General features: G+C 42.3%; 1 protein-coding gene across 4 annotated transcripts in view; it reads left to right on the top strand.

Annotated features, from left to right (window-relative positions):
* Positions 1–21,729, top strand: part of INPP5A (inositol polyphosphate-5-phosphatase A) — a 424,043-nt gene that overhangs the window by 128,142 nt on the left and 274,172 nt on the right. For all 4 annotated transcript variants that reach the window (XM_075935229.1, XM_075935228.1, XM_075935230.1 and 1 more), the window contains one exon: positions 19,636–19,736. In XM_075935229.1, the coding sequence (XP_075791344.1) occupies positions 19,636–19,736 (101 nt within the window). The remainder of the gene's footprint in view (positions 1–19,635; positions 19,737–21,729) is intronic.

The raw sequence follows: 21,729 nt of genomic DNA, 5'->3' as shown, positions 1-21,729 counted from the left end.
CTAATTTTGCAGCTAACTTGTTGAACTGATATTATTTAACTTTAGTGATAGGTGTTTTTATTATTTCTTGAATGCTTATCACTGTTTATTAAAATTCATGAAAAGCATATTGAACCATTTTTCCTTCTATAAGCAATTTGGGACAGAACCATTGAGAACCTAGATGACTCTCCCAGTCCACCTCTGAAGAAGGATATGAAAGTGCTGCTGCGTACATGATTAACCAAGCTCATCAGTTAACGTGTATGGTTACGTGCTGTATCAAAGGCAAAAGCATGGGTGTGGGGTGGCAGGCAGGAGCCTGTGTGCACAGGGAGCTGGCTTTAAGCTCTTGCCTGCCCCTCTTTCATCTGTCCCTCCCCCATGCTGCTGCCTCTGATATAGAGTCAGCAGTGCGGGGTGCCAGCCCCCTGCATATAACCATGTTACTGCTGAAATTTTCAGCAGTTACATGATTACTTATTTAAATACATTTTAACATCCCTACTTCTGAGTCTAGGCAACTCTCCTGATCCACCTCTAAATCTAGATGACTCTCCATAAGTTAAATCTCCAATTCTCACATTGCAATACTTGTGCTTTAGAGGTTCTGATAGGTACTGTTGCAATTGCTTGCTTCCATGGATATTCTGTTTTTCAGTATTTAATGTTACTTTTACTTGGGTATTTATCCTCTTCAAAAGTTTTGTAGAAAAAATTACAAATGAGATGAAAAACTTAGAAACACAATCAGTTCTGTTGCATGGAAATGCAATTTGGCTTTCAAAAAGAAGAGCATATGTAATGAAATACTATCTTTCCTAAAACAGTCCATCATAGTCATATCACAAAAAGCTAATTGGCATAGATCAATAGGTCATATACTCTGATTCAGCAGAGCTCTTGTTGGGAAGTCTATAGAGAGTTGCTTGCTCACATTTTTTGTTTTCACAAACTTCTATGAATGCTCAGTCCTTTGTTGCAAACAACAGCCTGGGGCCTCTAAAAGTATCTGGACATTATCAGAAGTAAGCATAACTGCTTATACAAGCTCTGTTTCTGCACAGAGAAGAAGGAACAAGGGCCACTGGGGTAGAGAAATGCACAGGGGAGAAGAGAGTGAGGTAACAGGGATAATATATCCCACGGAAAAGAAGACGAGATGATTGGTCATCATATCTGGGGGAGAAGAGAACCAAGTTACAGAGAAGCATTTGCAGACATAGAAGAGGCACATGAAGCAGAAATATGAGCAGGGGAGTGTTAAGAGAGACCGAAAGGACCATAATAACAGACTGAAAAGGAAGTGAAGGGGGAGAGAACTTTTTTTAAAAAGAACATCCAGTGGGGCATTATAGATACATGTGCATGCATACTTGCCTGTTACTTTTCCATGTAAGCGCTTTTTGTAGTTGTCAAAGGCGTATAGTGCAGTTGTTAATAGGGAAAGGGTGTGTTCACCTGCTCACAGATGGATTGGGTGTCTACAGGATACTTTTTCTATAAATATGTAATGGGTACCATAGACAGGTTTGAGATCACTTATTATACGTGATCCCTGTTAGCTACTCAGCTGATGCTACAGCTCAGTTTAGGATTTGTATTAATCTAGTTTCTGGGTTTTATATTATCTTGTTCTGCAGTGTCTTCTAACTGCATTTTTCACTTAATGTATTGAACTAGGTCATAGGAGTGGAATAACTATAGAGGTCACAAAGTATATTCTAAAAGGACGTTTTGAAACTAGTTGAAATATTTGAAACCAATATTTTCATGGCAGTCAACATTCAATAAGACTGTACCAAATAAATGAGCGGTGTGTGAAGTCAAATTAGTGCATTGTAACAGAGACTGCAATCATTTCATGCAATACAGCAATCCATTTTAGTAGCCTCAGTAGTATAATAGCAACATGCTGGTAACATTCTAGGGTTGTATCATATATGGTACAACACCTTACATGTGTGAGAGATGTTTACCATGACTTTCTGCTACCATGTTTTCATGAATAATTGTTCATCCAATTCATTAAAAAGCAATGATGTAGACATTTAATGATATACTTACTATACTTGTTGCAGGGGGCCTGAAGGTTAGTGTTTAGAGATAATGCTACATACATAGCTGAACAGAATCTATACAAATCAAGATAATGTTGAAAATTTTCTTGTAAGCTGATATATATATTGTACCACATGTTTCATGGAATGGAACATGTGGTCAGGGTGGAAAAGTGATTAAAATGGAGTCATTCTGAAAATGAACATAATTCATCGAGATCCTAACAAGATGAACAGTCTGAGAAACACTGGTATAAAACATTACTTTAGCCATACCTCTGGTTGAGGACATGTTAGAGATTATGCTCTAGGAAGGTGGTAAGCTTGAGAAAGTACATGGGTGGGGAAATCGAAAGGACAGGATTCTTTGGAACCAGACATAACTGTGGTAAATTCCAGATGGAGAATTAAGGAGTTGGGGCAAACTCAAGAGAAGGAATGTAGAGAATTAGAGATAGTGGAACATGTGCAGAGGGGGAAATATGAAGAGGTGATGTAGACAGAATGTGATTGGAGGTCCTAATATTCGGGACTTCGTCTTGTCTATGCAACTATACCCTTCCCCTCCACAGACTTGCTTCCTTATGTAGGGAAGATGAAAGTAGCTGTCCACTGTACAAATACAACAGAGCCAAGAGATTTTAACTGAATAAGGGATTGCTTTACTGAAGGTGTGTTTGGTTCAGTGACTTCAGTTCAAATGGAAAAGACTTGAGGGCAGCCTAGCTGGCTGAATAGGAAAAAAAAAACCAACACTGTTCTTTTATCATACATGGGCTTGCAGCCAGCCCTGTTAATGACATCATGGAAACTTGTGGTATCCTGTGTTTATAGTAGTAAGAAAATGTGTTGCCCACATAGACTGTCTCTCTTGTGTTGTTATGCTAGAGCAACAAGCTGTGACTTGGCATGCCATTTCTAACAGACAATAATTTAAATGATATGTCATTATAATTTCTAAATAGAAACTTGATTTTTTTTAAATTGTGTTTAGGCCCAATGATGGGATCTGAGAAACATGCGTTTCAAAACTGTCTCCACTTCCCCTTTTAAATTTGTGTCTATGTAGAGCGAGTTGCATTAAAATAATCCTGAATTTGCTGAATCATTGCTTGAAATGTTATTTATACCCTGTATTCTGAATATACCTTGTTCCCTGGAACTCAGGCTAGAAATCTTAGGATCAAATCATGTTCACTTTACTCCCATGACAGATCAGAGAGTTTGTTAGAGAAAATAAATGGGATTCGATATTACAAGATTATGCAAGCTGTCATATTTTGGGACATAATATAAATAACTCCTTTTGTTACAAAGAAGAGAGAAAAATAATTGTTCTTAACCTCTAATGATAGGGCAAGAAGCAATGGGCTTAAATTGCAGCAAAGAAGGTTTAGGTTGGGCATCAGAAAAAACTTGCTAACTGTCCAGAGGGGGTAAGCACTGGAATAAATTGCCTAGGGAGGTTGTGCAATCTCCATCATTGGAAATTTTTAAGAGTAGGTTAGAGACCTGTCAGGGATGGTCAAGATGATGGCTGGTCCAATCATGAGTGCAGGGGACTGGACCAAATGACCTCTCAAAGTCCCTTCCAGTTCTTTGAATCAGAAGAAATTCCTGGGACCAATTTATGCTGTGATAATTTAAACACATTAAGACTCTCTGTAAAAAATAGGTAATATTATGTAAAATAAATTGTACACATTTTAAAATGTTAGTTTGTAGGAAAACTAATTATTTTTTCTTATTAAAAAGAAATTCATTTTGTTTTGAGGAGCAACCCTACTGTGTATTTTACACTTTGTAATACAAAGGCCCATGTTTATATATTGAATAAATATTTTGTATGCATATGTGATCTATATGATGCCATAGAGAGGAAGTTACTCTTTTAAAAATGTAAGAGTACATCAATTTTCAGAAATTTTGATTGGAAAATTTCAGCATTATCAAAATATTTCATTTTGATGTGTGTTTGTTTCAGTTTAACCAAATAATGTTAGTTTTCCAATTCACTTTTGGTATTTGATCTCCATACTACTTTTTCTCTAAAACTAAAACAGCCTTTTGTCTCCTCTTCCCCCAGTGGGAAAATGCAGAGTTGGGGGGAGGGGAATGTATGAGAAAGTGGGGGAACCATTTTTCCTACCTTTTTACTGTTTTTCAAACTTCTTCTGGCTAGAAAACAGCCAGAAAGTTGATTTTCCCCCCACTTTGTGGTTGGTGTGTGTGTGTGTGTGTGTGTGTGTGTGTGTGTGTGTGTGTGTGTGTGTGTGTGTGTGTTTAAACAAGCTTTCAACTTAGTCCTTTTGTAGAACATAAGTTATAGTTAAGGCTATAAGTCAGTCATGGATTCTGTGACTTTTTTGGGACCTCCATTACTTGGTGGGCAGCAGGCTGTGGACTATCAGTCCCTCTCCCGGATGGTGGGGTGAGCCCAGGCCAGTGGGTATTGGGGTTGTAAGCCTCCACCAGGAAGACAGGTCAGCCCAAGGCCATAGGGCTTGGGCTGTCAGCCTGCTTCAGATAGGAGGTGGGGCTCAGACTGTAAGTCCTCCATTCTTACCCCAGCTACAGGTCTCCAGCTTTAGATCTACATCAAGGGGCTAAGGATTCCATAAATCCTTGTTTATTACCCACAACCTGTCCATAACTTGTACTATAAATAAATATGACAAAATCCTAGCCTTATTCCCTGTCAATTAGTCTAGTGGCTGGTTACCTTCCATGAAGGACTCTGTGAACTCTGCTGGGCAAATGGGACCAAATTCCACAGCACCTGGCATGGGCACCGTAGCCAGCCCGTGCCCCTTTAAGGGCTCTGGGGCCGGAAGGGGGGCAGACAAGTTTCCCTGGTTGTGCCCAGAGTGGCCACCAGGGCAAGCTGGGAAGGACTAGCCTTCCACTAGTTCGAATTAAGTGGCTACACAGCCCTTAATTCGAACTACTTAATTCGAACCAGGCGTTAGTCCTCGTAGAATGAGGTTTACCTAGTTCGAATTAAGCGCTCCACTAGTTTGTATTAAGTTCGAACTAGCGGTTTGCCTGTGTAGCGCTTATGAAAGTTAATTCGAACTAACGGCTGTTAGTTCGAATTAACTTTGCAGTGTAGACAGACCCTAAGTGATTTGGACAAGTTCACAAAAACACTTGAACCTGAGTGTCTCAGGCTCTGTCTAGTAGCCTAAGCAAGTTATTTGAGAAATTTCAAAAAATGTTGTTTTTGTGAAAAGAATTTTGACTAGCATACTAGCACTTATAATTTATAAAAAGATTTCTGTGGAGGAACATTATGTTAAAGTATACCTAGGTCTAAATTTGGGGTCCTGTTTCTGACCTCATAGACACTGGTTATACACCATTACATTTCCATTTATTACAGTGAAGTTACTCCTGGTGTGTACCAGTATAACTTCAAAATACATCCTTGAAATGTCTTTTGCTAAGATATTAAGCTATCACCAATACAGAAAACAGGTTTATTGGACCACCTATATTGTTAAATGGCCTTTAGCCTTAACTTTTATGAATTTTTAACCTTGAAATGCTTATTTGTTATAATGAATTGATCATTCATTATAATGGAAAACTATTAAAAGGTACAGAGGGGTAGCTATAACAGGAAAAAAATTAAACAAAAAAACAAATAGTTTAGTAGCACCTTAAAGACTAATAAAACATGTAGATATCATGAGCTCTCATGGGCACAACCCACTTCTTCAGATAGTAATCATCTGAAGAAGTGGGTTGTGCCCAATAAAGTTGATGATACCATCTACATGTTTTGTTAGCCTTTAAGGTGCTACTAGACTACTCAATTTTTTAAAAGTTTTTCCTATTAAAGGGCAAAGCAGCAGAGTCAGTGTGCTCCTCCAGAATTTTCTCAATATTTTAGAGGATGTAAAGTTAATATTCAAGTATTTTTTTTATATCTTGACTTGGAAGAAATTTTAGTAAATGATACTTTTCTGCCGACTCTTTTGTATTTTAGGTATTAAACTTCATGTTAGCTATCATTTTAAGCCTTCTACGATCTGATTATGAAAAAGAAGAGTGTTTCCCATGCCTAAGTGTGTTGAATGTCAAACAGCAAATGCTTGTACTCAGTAGATTATAGAGAGAACAACATTTCACTGATGATGTGATTGATTCCAAAGATTGCTCTTTTACTCATTCTTTCTGTATGTGAGGGTTTAGATACCAAACATCAAACAGGTGTCTGGAATGCATTTTAAACAGCTTATCTTAATGTTATTTTACTAGTTTATTAGTACTTATTAGCTAGATCATTAAAGTAAAGAAAACATATATGCCAATTAAATTTTAAATGGCTTTTTCTACTCTGTGTTTACTACCAATTTAATGATAATCCATTTCTAAATATTTTTCTTTTCTGTGGTAAGAATTGGATGTGTTTACTTTACATGATGAAGTAATTGCAATTGTTTTCTAATTATGGTAATTTCATACAACTATCTAAATTAATAATGAATAAGATTAGTATCTCTTATCCAAACATTTATTTGAAACAAAATAGCATGTGTATACATGAGACAATGTATTGCTAGAGATAACAAATGAGCTCTATTATGAATGTTGGATTTTATTTGCAAGCTAGCTCTATTTGATTACAAATTTGTCTCTAAGCTATTGAAGATAAATAAGAGAAATAACAGAAATATCCAAAATGCAGGACCTGGTAGTAATGGGGGACTTTAACTACCCAGATGTGTCGTGGAAAATTAAAGAGAAATCCTAAAGAAAGTGGGAAAATGGACCGATTCCTAAAGAGTACACAAGAATAAGCAGAAGCAGCATGCAGAAACAAAATCAGTAAGGTACATCAAAAGCAGTAAGGGGAGGTTCTTTAAGTACATAAACCGGAAAAGAAAGTTGTCAGACTTCACAGAAAAGCAGAGCTAAGAACAGATTATATAGAAAGGTTCAGGCATTTAATGCCCATTTTTTGTTTTCAGTATTCACCCAAGGAGGTTAATCGTGACCAGATAATCAATACAATTAATATTAACAAGGGGAAGGAATGCAAGCCAAGATAAGGAAAGGAAAGGTAAAAGCATGTTTAGATAAGTTAGCTGTATTCAAGTCAGCAAGACTTGATGAAATTCATCCTAGGGTAATTAAGGAACTAGTGAAAGCAATTTTGGATCCATTAGCAATTATCTTTGAGAACTCATGGAGAGTGGGTGAGGTTCCAGAAAATTGAAGAAGTGCAAATGTAGTACATATTTTTAAAAATAGCAACAAAGAGGACCTTGAGAATTATAGCCCAGTCTGCTTAACTTGGATACTTAAAAACACAGGTGCTGTCTTCTTTCAGGCACTGAGGGTGCTCACCCCCCACCAATGTTCCCTCTAATTTTTCCCGCACACATCACTTTTATTATCAGTGCACATAATGAAATCCATGTGGCTGCTCTGGGCATTGGGGGAAGGATTTCTGCCTGCTGCAGCCCTTAGGGTTGCCAGAGGGTTGAAACCAAAATACTGAACACCCCTTCTCCCCCCCCCAAAAAAAAAACAGAGAAAAAATTCTGTTGAAGGGGAAAAAAGGGGGAGGGGGGCAAAGTTGTTGAGCAAAAAAAGAAAAAAAACCAAGACCATTTTGTGTCAGCAGCCTTGCAGAACCAGGTAAGCATGGGGTTGGGGGGCTGGGGATGTTGGGAGGTGGGGGGGGGAGGCAAGTTGCTTCTCAGTTTAAATCTCTGTGGTAATCACAGGGATAGGATCACTGCTAGGGTTACCAGGTAGTTATTACAAAAATACCGGACACGCTTCATGTGGGGAAGGAGGGGAAGGACTGGCCGGGAGGGGAGCAGTGCTGGCTGGGAAGGGGGAGGGGAAACAGAGCTAATGGGACTGCCTGGGGCAGATGGGGGGGCCGACGGGAAGCAGGGCTGGTCGATGGGGTGGGGGAGGTCGGGCAGAATGGAGCTGGCTGCAGGATATTGGGGGAGGGGTGCGGCGGGTGGGGGCGGAGCTGGCCAGAGGAGCTCAGGAGGAGGGGAGAACTGGCCATCAGAAGCAGGGCTGGCAGGGGATGCAGTGGGGCTGGCCGGGGAAGATCCAGAGCAGGAACCGGCCAGCGGGACGCAGAGCTGGTGGAGGGGGCAGGGTAGCGAATCAGCTGGCAGGGAGCAGGACTGATCCGGGCTGTGCAGATGTCAGGGCGCTCCCGCCCCGCCCTAGTCAGTCCGGCTGCAGCTCCACCATGCGCTTGACCAGCGCACAGGAGCATGGACCGGGCTGCCCCTCCTCCTCATACACAACCAGGGCTCCCACTGCCGATCACGCCCCACCTCCCAGTCACTCCCCCACACCCTCACCAGGCTTTTGTCTAGCGCCCAGCCGGAAAACCAGGAAATACCGGACATTGCACATGTCCAGTACTTTCCGGATTTTTTTTTACCGGACAGAGGGTAGTGCCCCCCCCCCAGCAGACCAGGGAGACGTGGAGCAAAGCCTGGGGCCTGTGGTAGAGCAGGTGTGGCGCTGCCGGTTGGTCCCGCAGCACCGCTCCTTGGCGCTACTGGACCAACCCGGCAGCACCCCAGCTGCTCTGCTCCAGGAGTCCTGATTCAGCCGCTGCTGATCAGTTTCAGCAGCGGCTGAATCAGGACACCTGGGGCAGAGCAGCTGGAGTGCTGCTGGGTTGGTCCAGTAGCGCTGAGGAGCGGCTGCGCTACTGGACCAACCCAGCAGCACCCGAGCTGCTCTGCCCCAGGCGTCCCCAAGTCAGCCGCTGCTGAAACTGACCAGCGGCTGACTACAGGAAGCCCGAGGCAGAGTTGCTCTGCCCCGGGCTTCCTGGAATCAGCTGCTGATCAGTTTCAGCAGCAGCTGACTTGGGGACGCCTGGGGTTCTTAAGTTGAATCTGTATGTAAGTCAGAACTGGCGTCCAGATTCAGCCGCTGTTGAAACTGATCAGTTTCAGCAGCGGCTGAATCTGGATGCCAGTTCCGACTTACATACAGATTCAACTTAAGAACAAACCTACCGTCCCTATCTTATACGTAACCCGGGGACTGCCTGTACTTTAAAAAAAAAAAATTCCCACCATTCCTCGCAGCTACTCACCTGTGCTGTTGCTCGGTGAGTAGCTGCTCCTCAAATGAGGAAATCTAATGTAAATGTACTGCGCAGGTGCACAGTTCAGAAAGGACTCAAGAGCGACTCTTAGAGCCTCCGAGATCTACCGGTAGATCGCGATCTACTGGTTGGTGACCACGGCATAGACAATGGGTTATGAAAAATGCCAAGTTTCACTGTGAATCCGCAGCAGGGAGCATCATGTCCCAGGTAGAGCCCTAGCTCCCTGGTACCCAGGATGTGGAGAGGACTAGTCATTTATTCACTCTGACTTTTAAGAAGATAGTACGCTCTTTGGAGCCAAGCAGTTCTCTTGTTTTGTGTTTATACAACCACTAACAAAATAACCTTAATTTTTACTGGGTCCATTGGGGGATGCTGAAATAGAAATGAGAAGTCCTGTGGCACCTTATGACTAACAGATTTATTGGCGCATAAGCTTTCGTGGGCAAAGACCCACTTCGTCAGATGCATGTAGTGGAAATTCCAGAGGCAGGTATAAATATGCAGGCACATGAAAAGAAAGGAGTACTACTCAAGAGGTAGGCCAGAGATAACTAGGTCAATTCAGTCAGGGAGGATGTGGCTCACTTCTAGCAGCTGATGTGGAGGTATGAACACCAAGAGAGGAGAAACTGCTTTTGATGTGTATGCTTGTATGTCTGGGGACAACTGCTACAAAATAATATTTTGAAGAAAGCAAATAATTAACTTTAAATACTCTTTTTAGGTCTACAAATTCAGTACAGTAGAACCTCAGAGTTATGAATACCTCAGGAATGGAATTTTTACTACATGCATCTGACGAAGTGGGTCTTTGCCCACCAAAACTTATGCTCCAATAAATATGTTAGTCATAAGGTTCCATAGGTCTTCTCGTTGTTTATGCAGATTCAGACTAGCACGGCTACCCCTATAATACCTGAAATAGAAATGGTAAATAATGTGTATACAGAGTTCTAAATATGCTATATAATCAGTCTGTGTGCATAAGATCATAAGCAAAATAACTTTATATTGTTGTTAGTTTAACTGTGTTCATCAGTCTATTTAAAATTGTTTCACAGAGGACAATAGACCACAAATGCAGACCAACTTTAAAGTGTACCAGAAAACACTAGGTCCAGGCTGTTCTCCATTTAAAAAAAAAAACTTTTATTGGTCACTAGACAGTATTTCACTGAGTATGTTCAATATGAACAAAAGGCCATAAAGACAAAATAATATAAGCCATATTGCAATCCAGTGATAGCAATATTAAATCTCTGAATCCTTTTTATTTAGAATTATAGCTGTAAAGAACAGTAGAATTATTATTGCTCCTGACACGTTCTTATGAACTTTTTCTGTGTTGGGATTTTAATAGTGAATACTCTGTTTGCACAAATTTGGGGGTTATCACTAAATTTGATAAAGATCAGGCAGACAGCTTATTTTGTAGAATAAATTACCCACAGAGACATCAGATTGGATTGTGACTCTTTAAAAGCTCAAAACCGTGTCCAATGACTTAATTTTAAATCATAATTCATGGTACTGGCTAATTCAAGATTTTTTTTTTTTTTTGAAACTACATTTAACTTTGTGCTAAATGCTAACCTAATTGAAGTTTGTGGTATGATTGCCAGCAAAAGAGCTGTGTGGAAGAACACACATAATTGCAATGTAGGCAGAGGACATTTATAGTCCGAAGCATAGCGTTTGTTGTCTGCCGTGTACTGTGTAATTTTATTTCTAAACATAGTGAGATTTTAAAAACATGCAATGAGGTGCATGCATTCTACACTTCTAACATCTTTGCTTAAGTAAATCAGGTACGTTTAGAAATCTATTTGCTGCAAAATTTTGTAGTTTGCAGAAATTATGTTTCTGTGATCCCCTTACACTCTTTGCTTCCTGAAATCTGGTACCTTTTCTACATGTGTAGCCAGGAAGGACCACCTCTTCCAGACTGAAAGCCTACCATACACAAAATCAGTTTACAAGGCAAGACCAAAATCTTCCTTTCAATTTTCTCTCTTGATCTTTCAATATGATTTATCCCTTATTTGCAGTGGGGTAAATTAGGAGCAATTTTGCTGAATCAGTGAGATTATACTGATGTAAAATCAAAAGTGGGACATAACTTTTTTTTTTATAAATACTACTTTTTGTGGAATTTTAAAAAGCACTTACGTGCCTAAGTCCTATTGACTTGCAGTGGGACTTGTCATATTGGAAAAAGCTATTCTTTATCTATAGATTGGAGCAACATACTTCTTTCTATTACATATTTGAATTTCACTCCATAACCACTTAAGTGTACTACTGTCCTGTACAAAAGTGTTTCAACATTTGCTCAGAGTATGGAAACCATTTAAAGAAAAGCAAGTTTTCAGTGCAGTGGCATACATACAGCTTAGTATGAGGGTGTGTGAGTACAGGCAGTCCCCGAGTTACGCGGATCCAACTTATGTCGGATCCGCACTTATGAACGGGGCTTTTTTCGTCCCAGAACTCGTGGGCGGCGTCCTCCGGGGCGAGAAAAGCTGCTCTGGGTGTCCCTGGTCTGCTGGGAGGGGTCCCCAGCAGACCAGGGACACCTGGAGCAAAGCCTTGGAGGTGGCGGGGTCCCGCGCCTCTGCGGCTTTGCTCCGGGTCTCTCTGGTCTGCTGGGGACATCCCAGCAGACCAGGCTTTTGTTGTGGATGCCTGGGGTAGAGCAGCTGTGGTGCTGCCGGGTTGGTCCTGGGTGGATCTACCCGGCAGCGCCCCAGCTGTTCTGTCCCTGGCTCCAGATTCAGCTGCTGTTGAAACTGATCAGTGGCTGATTCCAGGAAGCCCAGGGCAGAGCAACTCTGCCTCGGGCTTCCTGTAGTCAGCCCCTGGTCAGTTTCAGCAGCAGCGGCTGAATCTGGAGCCAGTTCCGAGTTACGTACAAATTCAACTTAAGACCAAACCTCTAGTCCCTATCTTGTACGTAACCCGGGGACTGCCTGTAGTTACAAGAAATCTAATCAGGATCATAGCCAATTGAACCAGATCACTTTCGAGGTGACTATGCTGATGAGAGAGGCAGACTGGTGATGCTTGCATTTCAGTCATAAGTTACAATGTAGTGCTTTAGAACCCAAAATCAATCTTAAATGATCTTTTTATCTTTTCTTCATTTCATTGCTATGTGAATTAATGAAATAACTTGGAAGGTAACCATAGTTATGCTAATGAGATGATACTATTTCTCATTTAAAGAATGAGGTTTTCCATTCTATGATTTACTAAAATATTTTTTTCAAAACCGATTAAAATAGTAAGTTCAAAAGATTTGTTTAACTTTTAGGAGTTAGGCAGTTAAAAGGTTTTGTTGCCTGCTTTTTTCAGGAACTGCTGTATTATCTTACAAATGTGATTGAAATACATTTACTGTTCAGTGTCATTGTTAGTACTGTGTACTATGCTAGACACGATGTTTCTTGCACCGTGTAGCTGATGAAAATTACTCAACTAATAGTGTGGCTTTAGCCACTCAGATCACAGTTCCTAATCATACAGTTCACAAATCTTTAGCAGTTTGCACGCTGCTGGACAAGCAGTCAAACCATTGGTTACCAATTTAGAGTATTGCAATTTTGTCAGGATTACATATGACCATTAAGTCACTAAACCACTAGTTATTGCTGATGGCTAATCTACATTCATCAGAAAGGATGGTGCATTAATTCCAATAAAATCTCAAGTATTAGGGGGGTAGCCGTGTTAGTCTGAATCTGCAAGTACGAGAAGTCCTGATGAAGTGGGTCTTTGCCCACGGAAGTTTATGCTCCAATACTTTTGTTAGTCTATAAGGTGCCACAGGACTTCTCGTTGTTCTAGTAAAATCTCAAATCACACTCTCTCTCAAAAATAATAAGGATGTGTTTTGAAGTCTTGGTGCTTCTAGATAACTTGGGAATGCTACTGAGTTCCTTTATTTAGATTAGTGAATACAGTACCTATGGCTGGAGAATTAACTTTTAACATATCCTAAGCCTCGGACAGGGATGGGCAATAAAAATACAGCAGACTGCAGGCTTAATCCCTCGCGGGCCACCACCACTATGGTTACCTGTGCCTCCGCAGGTATTGGAGGATCGCTGCTCTGGCTGGCCGTGAATCACCGTTTGCAGCCAATGTGAGTTGCTTGAAGTGTTTTGTTGTGGAGGCGCAGGTAAACGGGAGGTAGGGGTCTGTCAGGAACTAACCCTGTGGATTGGATCCAGTCCTCAGGCTGGAATTTGCTCACCTTTGGCCTAGAATATTTTCTCCAGTAAAACTCCCACCAGTTAGTTGACGACAGTGGCATGCCCCCTCATGGGAATTCCATGAGGCATTCCTCAGGTGCAGGAAGAAGTTGTCTTTCTTCTAACAGAATCTAGTGTACACAGTATCCCACATTTTGGAGCGCTTGGGTAGAGGAGCAGAAAAGAATGAGCACAGTAAGGTTATTTTTGTAACCCTGCCAGTGTAATAACCAGCACAGAGTTACAACAAAACCAAATTCATAGTTCCTCAGGTTTGGGGAAAGAAAGCAGAGTGAGCTAAATACAAGCTGGCGCAGAGAGCTAAGCATAAAGGGTTATAGGAGGTCACTTGAAATGGAATAGGCAATAAGGATTAGATTGTTACGCAAAAGGAGATTGGGAGATTGAAGGGGTTAGCAGACAGGTGTTTGTAACCGATTCCTGTAGTAGTGAATCATGACTTCAATTACTCTGTTTAGTCCCCAGTTGTTATTATCTAGCACCAGCACTATGAATTTAGGCATCCATGCTCATCTTTTAAAAGTGTTGTGCAGGTTTCTGTTGAGGATGAGTATGGAAAGATCAGCTATGGAGAGAGAGCTTTGTGAAAAGTGTTCATCCAACAGTGATGTGTCATTTTGTCTTCTATAATTTTTCTGGGTGAGTTCATTTGAGAGCATAGTGGTGGTTTGGTATTACCCACAGAGCCCCATTATTGTTGGGGCATTTGCTGTAGTGGCTGGGGTACACAATATATTCAGTGGTATACATGTATAGGACTCTTATATTTTTGAAAGGTGTGTTATGGGAGTTGTTTATCAAATCAGTGGCGATTTTTGTCTGCAGGTTTTGCATCTGTTTTGGCAGGGTCTGATGTCCTCTTAAAATCATAGAACACTAGAACTGGAAGGGACCTCTAGAGGTCATTGAGTCCAGTCCCCTGCCCTCATAGTAGCACCCAGTGCCGTCTGGACCAGTGTTTCTTAACCAGTGGTACGAGTACCCTTGGAGTACTTGAAAGAAGGCTGGGGGGATACGTCAACACAGCTGAAATTTGGAGAAAACTGAATTTTTGCTTTGTTTTATAGCGCTTTATTATTTTTGTACTTTTTATATCCACAAATTTAATCGCCCGCCTGGCAACAATTAAGTTGTTTAAACAAATGTGTTGCAATGGTAGAAAAAATGTTGTGTCTGAAAACTGTAAAGTACTGGGTGTACTTATCTTTGTGTGTGTGGAAGAAGGGGTACTTTATTTTTTTTTAAAAGGTTGAGAAACACTGGTCTAGATCATCCCTGATAGATGTCTTTCTAACCTGCTCTTAAATATCTCCACAACCGCCCTAGGTAATTTATTCCAGTATTTAACCACCTTGACAGTTAGGAACTTTTTCCTAATGTCCAACCTAAACCTCCCTTGCTGCAGTTTAAACTCATTGCTTCTTGTCCTATCCTTAGAGGCCAGGAAGAACCATTTTTCTCCCTCTTCCTTGTGACACCCTTTTAGATACCTGAAAACTGCTATCATGCTCCCTCTCAGTCTTCTCCTTTCCAAACAAAACCAGCCCAATTCTTTAAGTCTTCCTTCATAGGTCATGTTCTCTAGACCTTTAATCGTTCTTGTTGCTCTTCCCTGGACCTTCTCCAATTCTCCACATCTTTCTTGAAATATGGTGCCCAGAACTGGACACAATACTCCAAGTGAGGCCTGATCAGCACAAAGTAGAATGGACATGAGAAGTCGTTCTTCTTTCTCACAACACTCCTGTGAATGCAACACTCCTCTTGTCTGTGTGGACCTTGCATCTGACAATGAGCTTGGTAGCTTGTTGAAAGGCTAGAAGCAACATCCGTAGGGAGGTATGGGCTCCAGGACAACCCCACCTCCCTGCTCCTGGCCCTACCTCTGCCCTGCCCCTACTCCATCCTTTCCCCTGCTCCATCCCCACCCTATCTCTTTCTGTCCCTGTTCTGTCCCCTCACTGCGCCCATTCCACCCTTTCCTCCTAGCCCCTTCTCCAGAGTGATGCCTCCTAGGGAAATTAGCGGAGGGGGTCTGGAACTGACAACAGGGGTCTGGCCTATCCCTGCACTCACTGTTGGCCGTGGAAAGCAGAATGACCCAGCCCCAGCCCACCCTGCTCTGTTAGCTCGCAGCCATGTTGCTCTGTTTTCTGCTGCCAGTGAGTACAGGGAGGGTGGTTCCACCTCTTCTCTCCCTCCTCCCCCCAAGCATCTTGACCCAAACATCGCAGCTGGGAGCCAGGGGAGTGGAGTGAGCTGGATCTTGGTCTCTCTGCTCCCCCCTACCAGTGAGTGCAGGAGTGGGCCCTACCTCTGCTGGCACCAGAAATTGTGCTTGCTAGAAATTGGGGCTCGCCTTGTTCTTGCAGGGGCCTCCAAAGCATAGTGGAGTGCACTGAACTATATTTCCTAAAGAGGAAATATAGATTCAGGAATGACTTACTTAAGGACATGGTCCCCATCAAATATGAGCTTTAATTGTGTTACGATACCCAGTATGGCTTCCAGTGTGAGGAGTAGCACATGGCAGTCCAGCTTAAAAGTAACTTAGTTTGGGTGAATTTCCAAGCATTGTACAGTAGTATCTTGTAGATATTTGAGGCAGGTAGTGATGCTGTCCTTGGGAGGGATTTTGGTATGTGGAGAGGGTGACATTTAAGGTGGCAAAGGTAGTGTTCTGGGGAGGCTGTTTATGTTGCAGAGTTTCTGGAAGAAGACAATAGTATCTTGGTGGAAGCTGCCCCTTTGTGTCGTGAGTGGTTTGAAGATGGTTTCTGTGTCCTGATATTCCTTTACTACAGGGATGGGCAAACTTTTTAGCTTGAGGGCCGCATCTCAGTATAAAAATTGTATTGTGGGATAGGGTGCAGCAGGGGGTGAGAGCTCTGACTGGGGGTGCAGGCTCTGGGATCGGGTCAGAAATGAGAAATCCAGGGTGCAAGAGGGTGCTGGGGGTGAGAACAGAGGAGTTTGGAGGACTAGAGAGGGTTCTCACCTGGGACTAGGGATGGTAACGTGTAGGCAACCACAGGATTAACTGATAAGCCTTGTCAGCTATGCACTCTTCCCCTCCACATCCCTTGTGTCTGTACTAGAGGCAGTAAGGTGTGGGGGGGGGAGGAGGAAGTGGGAAGTCGCTGCCCGTGAAGCTTAAAAACTGTCTTCCCCCGAGCACCAAATCCATGTGCCTCCCACCCCCATGCACAGAGAGGCAGCAGTCTGGAGGGTGAGGGGAGTAGGCGGGGGAGCCAATACGCACAGGGAGACAGTTCCATGGACCCATCTGCCCCCCCACACCAACTCCCGTTGCCTCCCTCCTACAGCCTGGGCTCTCTGCGGACAGAGGCTGCTGCTGTGGAGCAGCCTCTGTCTGTGGGGAGCTTGGACTCCTTTCCCCACCAGGGGCTATGCTGGGGGAGACTATGCTGCACTGTGCTTTTGCCTCTGTATCAGAGGCAGTAGCACAGAGTGGCAGGAAGCTGGGCTGCGTGAGGAGTTGGTTTTTAAACCGGCACCCTTCACGGACCAGCTACCGCCTGCCACCCTGCGCTGCTGCTTCTGAATAAGAGGCAGTAGTGCAGGGTGACAGGGTGCTCCCCGGGAGGGGGCCGGAGCCCACTGACTGCCGGCTCTGCCTCCGCCCTCAGGGACTATCAATTAGTCATATAATTGCTAAAATTGTATGCAGTTACATGACTATTCAGTTACACGCTGTCTAACTTCCATAGCTGGGACAGGGAATTGGAGTGAGCAGTAAGGATGTTAGGGTGGTTATGTGGCTAATTGTGTAGTCGATACAATTTGTATTGACTATACGATTAGTTGATAAGGGCTGGCTCTGGATCGCTGCGGCTCTGCATATTAACTATAGTAAGAGCCGCCAGGTGCAGCGGGCGAGGACAGAGGAGTTTGGAGGATTGGAGGAGGCTCTGTGCTGGGACTAGGGATGTCAACATGTAGATGACTACAGGATTAATCGATAAGCCTTGTCAACTACATGCACTTCCCTCCCCTTCCCTCTTCTCCCTCCCCCTGTGTCTGTATTAGAGGCAGCAAGGTCAGAGGGACTCTGCATTTTAAATGTAGTAAGAGCCTGGTGCGAGACGGGACTGATCAGTTGGAGCAGCCCCAGCCCACACCCAGACCAGGCCACTGTGAACAGGAGCTGCTTGCCAGAGCAGACTCCCCTCAACCTCCCCCCCCAAACCTCTGATAGAGGCAGTGGGGGAAGGGAGGAGCAGGCAGGGAACTGGCTTTTAAGCTTCTCCCCCAGCACCAGCTCCTGTTTACCCCTCCCCCCATTCCTTACTGCCTCTCATACTGAGGCAGCAAGGGGCGGGGCGGAAGTGAATAGTCAAGTACTCCGCTCGACTACCCGGTAAGCTTATGCTTATCGAGTAGTTGAATAGTCAACTACTTGCTTACATCCCTAGTGCACAGGTGAGTGAGGGCTCGGACTGGTAGTGCAGGCTCTAGCGTTAAGCTAGGGATGAGAGGTCTGGGGTGCAGAATGGTGCTCCAAGCTGGAATAGAAGGGTTTGGAGGTAGGAAGGGGGGAACCAAGGCTCCTGCTGAGGTGTGGTCTGGGGATGAGGCATTGGGGATGCAGTAGGATGCTCCAGGCTGGGATGGAGGAGTTGGGGGTGGGAAGGCGATAAAGCCTGGGGTAGGGGCTGGGGGTAAGGGGTGCAGGCTCTGGTTGCTGCTTACACAAAGCAGCTCTTGGAAGCAAAGGCCTGTCCCACTTCTGGTTCCCATGCAGAGATGGGACCACACTGCTCTGTTTTTCTGCCCTGTCCGCAGGCACTGTCCCTACAGTTTCATTAGCAGCATGTGGAGCCCCCCAGCTATCTGAGGTTTTGAGAGCCTCATGGAGCTGGGCAAGGTAAATCCTTGACTCTATTCCCCTAGTTGGAACACCAGAGAAGGCAAGCTCCAGACCCTGCTGCCTAGTAAGAGCTCAAGGGCCTGGTTAAAAGATGTTTGCCCACCCCTGCTTCAATAAGATGTTTGCCCACCCCTGTCTCCATATGATTGGTCTGCCAGTGGGTCCCTTGTTTGTGTATTTTGGTACACACATGGGGGAAGGGTGGGGGAGGGTCTGCTTCAAACCTCTTTTGCATAACACTCTAACCCTTATTACCCACTTCTTTTCAAGTGCCCTTCTACCACCTGCTAGCTTAAATGCTTAACTATTTGTCCCAAACACTGAATTCTCTCCTCAGACCTAAAGAACTCTCTGTGGTTTGAAAGCTTGTACCTTTACTAACAGAAGTTGGTCTAATAAAAGATATTACCTCATCTACCTTGTCCCTCTCATATCCTAGGACCAACACATGTACAACAACACTGCAAACAATAAATGAAGAGTATTTTAAAGAGATTTTTTTAAACTAAATAAGCTTTCAACAGCTTCTTCTATCCCCTATGATTTTACCAGCACATTTTTACTTTCCTGTTAACATGTGTGCTGTGCTGCACCTAGATGGATGAAAAGATGCATATGCTTGTATGTCTGGGGACAACTGCTCCAAAATCATATTTTGTAGAAAGCAAATAATTAACTTTAAAAAGTTTTTTAGGTATATAAATTCAGTACAGTAGAACCTCAAGAGTTATAAAAACCTCAGGAACTGAAGTTTTAACTCTTGAAATGTTTTGCAATTCTGAACAAAACATTGATTGTTCTTTCAAAAATTTACAGCTGAACATTGACTTAATAGAGCTTTGAAACTTTACTATGCAGAAGAAAAACACAGCGTTTATCTATCTTAATTTAACAAGCACAGAAACAGATTCCTTACCTTGAAAAAATCTTTTAAAAACTTTTCCTTTATTTTTAGTAATTTAACTCCGTATTGTATTATACAGTATTTTCTGGGTTTTTTTTTTTTGTCTTGTCTGTGTCTATCTGATTATGTATTTCAGGTTCCAAATGATTAACCAGTTAGTTTATCACTCTGGTGTCCATAACTCTGAGGTTCTACTGTATTTTGTATTTTGAAGCTATTACAAATTTACAACGGTCATTTCCAATATTTGATAAGGGTTCTATCAGTTGTTTGCCTTTGTATCTAACAGATATTACCTGAAAGAAATCTTATTAATAAAACATTACATATTCAGTCTTACTTAATATGTGCTATATTTTAATAACTGCTGATACAACTTTGCTAATATATGTACATGTGTTCATTTATTTCAGATTGTACATACACACAAGCCACATTTTATGGCTTTACACTGTCAAGAATTTGGTGGAAAAAACTATGAAGCTTCCATGTCGCATGTGGACAAGTTTGTTAAGTAAGTAACTGGAAAAATGCATTTCCATCCTAGTATATGATTTAAGCTTGGAAATATGACCAATATTTATGGACAGCATCTTATCCTGTAAGATACTGAGTGCTGTTTACTCTCATTGACAGAACTGGACCAAGAATTGGACTGTATACTAATAAGTTGTAATACACTATGATCTGTAGGGAAGTCTGGCTCAAATGTATGGCTTCATTTTAAGTTCAGAGTCTCCCCTCATTACTGGTTGTTTAGGAGTAGCACATCTTTTTTCAAAAGCACAATGATATTGGTTTTTCAAGTATGTGTCGATGACCTTTCTGTATCTGAGATTAAAATCTGGACCTTGGATCATTTGTTTTCATGCAGCAATTCCAAGTTTGCTAAGATACTTTCAGTTTTCAGATAACAAAAATAGTATTTAATTCTGTAGACCGTGCGATCGGTTTTGTTGTAGTTTTTCTTAACTAAGGTATGGATTTTCATTTACTGGTGATTGCTTCTAGAAGAGTAGTTGAAATAAGTAGTTGCAGTTTGTTGAAGGCCAGTTACCTCAGCTAACATGATGCGATTGTTTGTATTTAAAAGTTAGATCAATCTACCTAAATTGGACCGTAAGAAAAATCCACACTCCTCACCTGATGTAGCTACGCTGACCAAATCCCCATCACAGAGGCAGCTATGTCAATGGAATAATATTTATGCTGATGTGGGTACCACTATTCGGGTAGATGCTGCTGCTACATCAATGGGAAAAACTTCTTCCATCAGTGTGGGTTGCATGCATACTATGTTTTTTTTCCAGCATAGATATGGCAATGCAGTATAAACATACCTTTAGATAAATAGATAGTGTTATCTCAGTAGTAACAGAATTATCTACATTTACTATTAGTGGAATACTTAAGGACTATTGCAGATGGTAAGATAAGTGTAACTGGCTGGTCTGCCCTTTTCAAGACCAGAGGCTTGGGACCAGCCAGCCCTGTTTATTAATCAGATGGTGCTGAGGGGGGAGGAGAGAGAACAGCTGTTCCCTATATAGAACTGGACTGTCATCAAGATGGTGGAAGCAGGAGCAGTAGGAAAATCCCTGGGAGAGGCTGCCAGAGTCTATTGAGGAGAGGAGGATGTGGGATTGGTGGAAACCTGCTGGAGTAAAGAGGCCTCAAGGAAGAAAGCCCTGGGAGGTGGTGCTTGTCCATGAGGGGCCACATTTGTTTAATTATTTTTAGTACAGACATGGTGAGACCATTGTTGAAGGTGATCCTGGAAAAGGAGCCTTGGTAGTGAAAGAAGGCCCCCTGTTCATGACTTCTGACAATGTTTGGACTCGGACAATGCTTTCATTGGACTTGGATGCCTTGTTTGTGTGTTAATACGTGAACCTGACAATGGGTGTTACTGAAATAAGGAGTTTGAGGTCCTTATCAAAAATCCAAGGAAAAATAGTGCAGTGCTGAGTTGTCAACAGGGAGTACTAAAGGACAGGGAGTCATGTGACAGTAAGGTTATTTAGTTATCTTCAGCCATTGGCAAGCAAGCACTAATAATTAAACAATTCTGTTGTTTGAGAAATGTTTTCAAAATGCTAACTACTTAATGTATTTCCTTAAGCTGCTATTTCATAGTTGGTAAAAAAAACAAATCCAAACTGCTTGTGATAAAATGCTGGTAGGATGGAATCCTGATGTGAAGGAAATAGAAAATGAGATGGAAGAAGTGTAAAGGAAGAAAAAATAAAGCATAAATAATTATTAAAAACAGTGAAAATATTGGAAGCTGAAATGTTAAGATACTCAATTTACTGAGCAATTAAGAACAGGAGATTTCACTTTGTTCTTTCATACTGTATTCAACAATCTAATATGTTCAGTAGAAACGTATCTCATAACAAGCATTAATTCCATAATCACATTTAGACTGAGGTAGTATCTCAAGCCCATAAGCCATGCTAACCTCTTAACCTTCAGTAGTAGTTGTTGAATTTCCTTTAGAAGTT

This window comes from Pelodiscus sinensis, chromosome 8, assembly GCF_049634645.1.
Source record: "Pelodiscus sinensis isolate JC-2024 chromosome 8, ASM4963464v1, whole genome shotgun sequence".
NCBI classification, from domain to species: domain Eukaryota; kingdom Metazoa; phylum Chordata; order Testudines; family Trionychidae; genus Pelodiscus; species Pelodiscus sinensis.
This window is presented reverse-complemented; position numbering and strand designations above follow the sequence as displayed.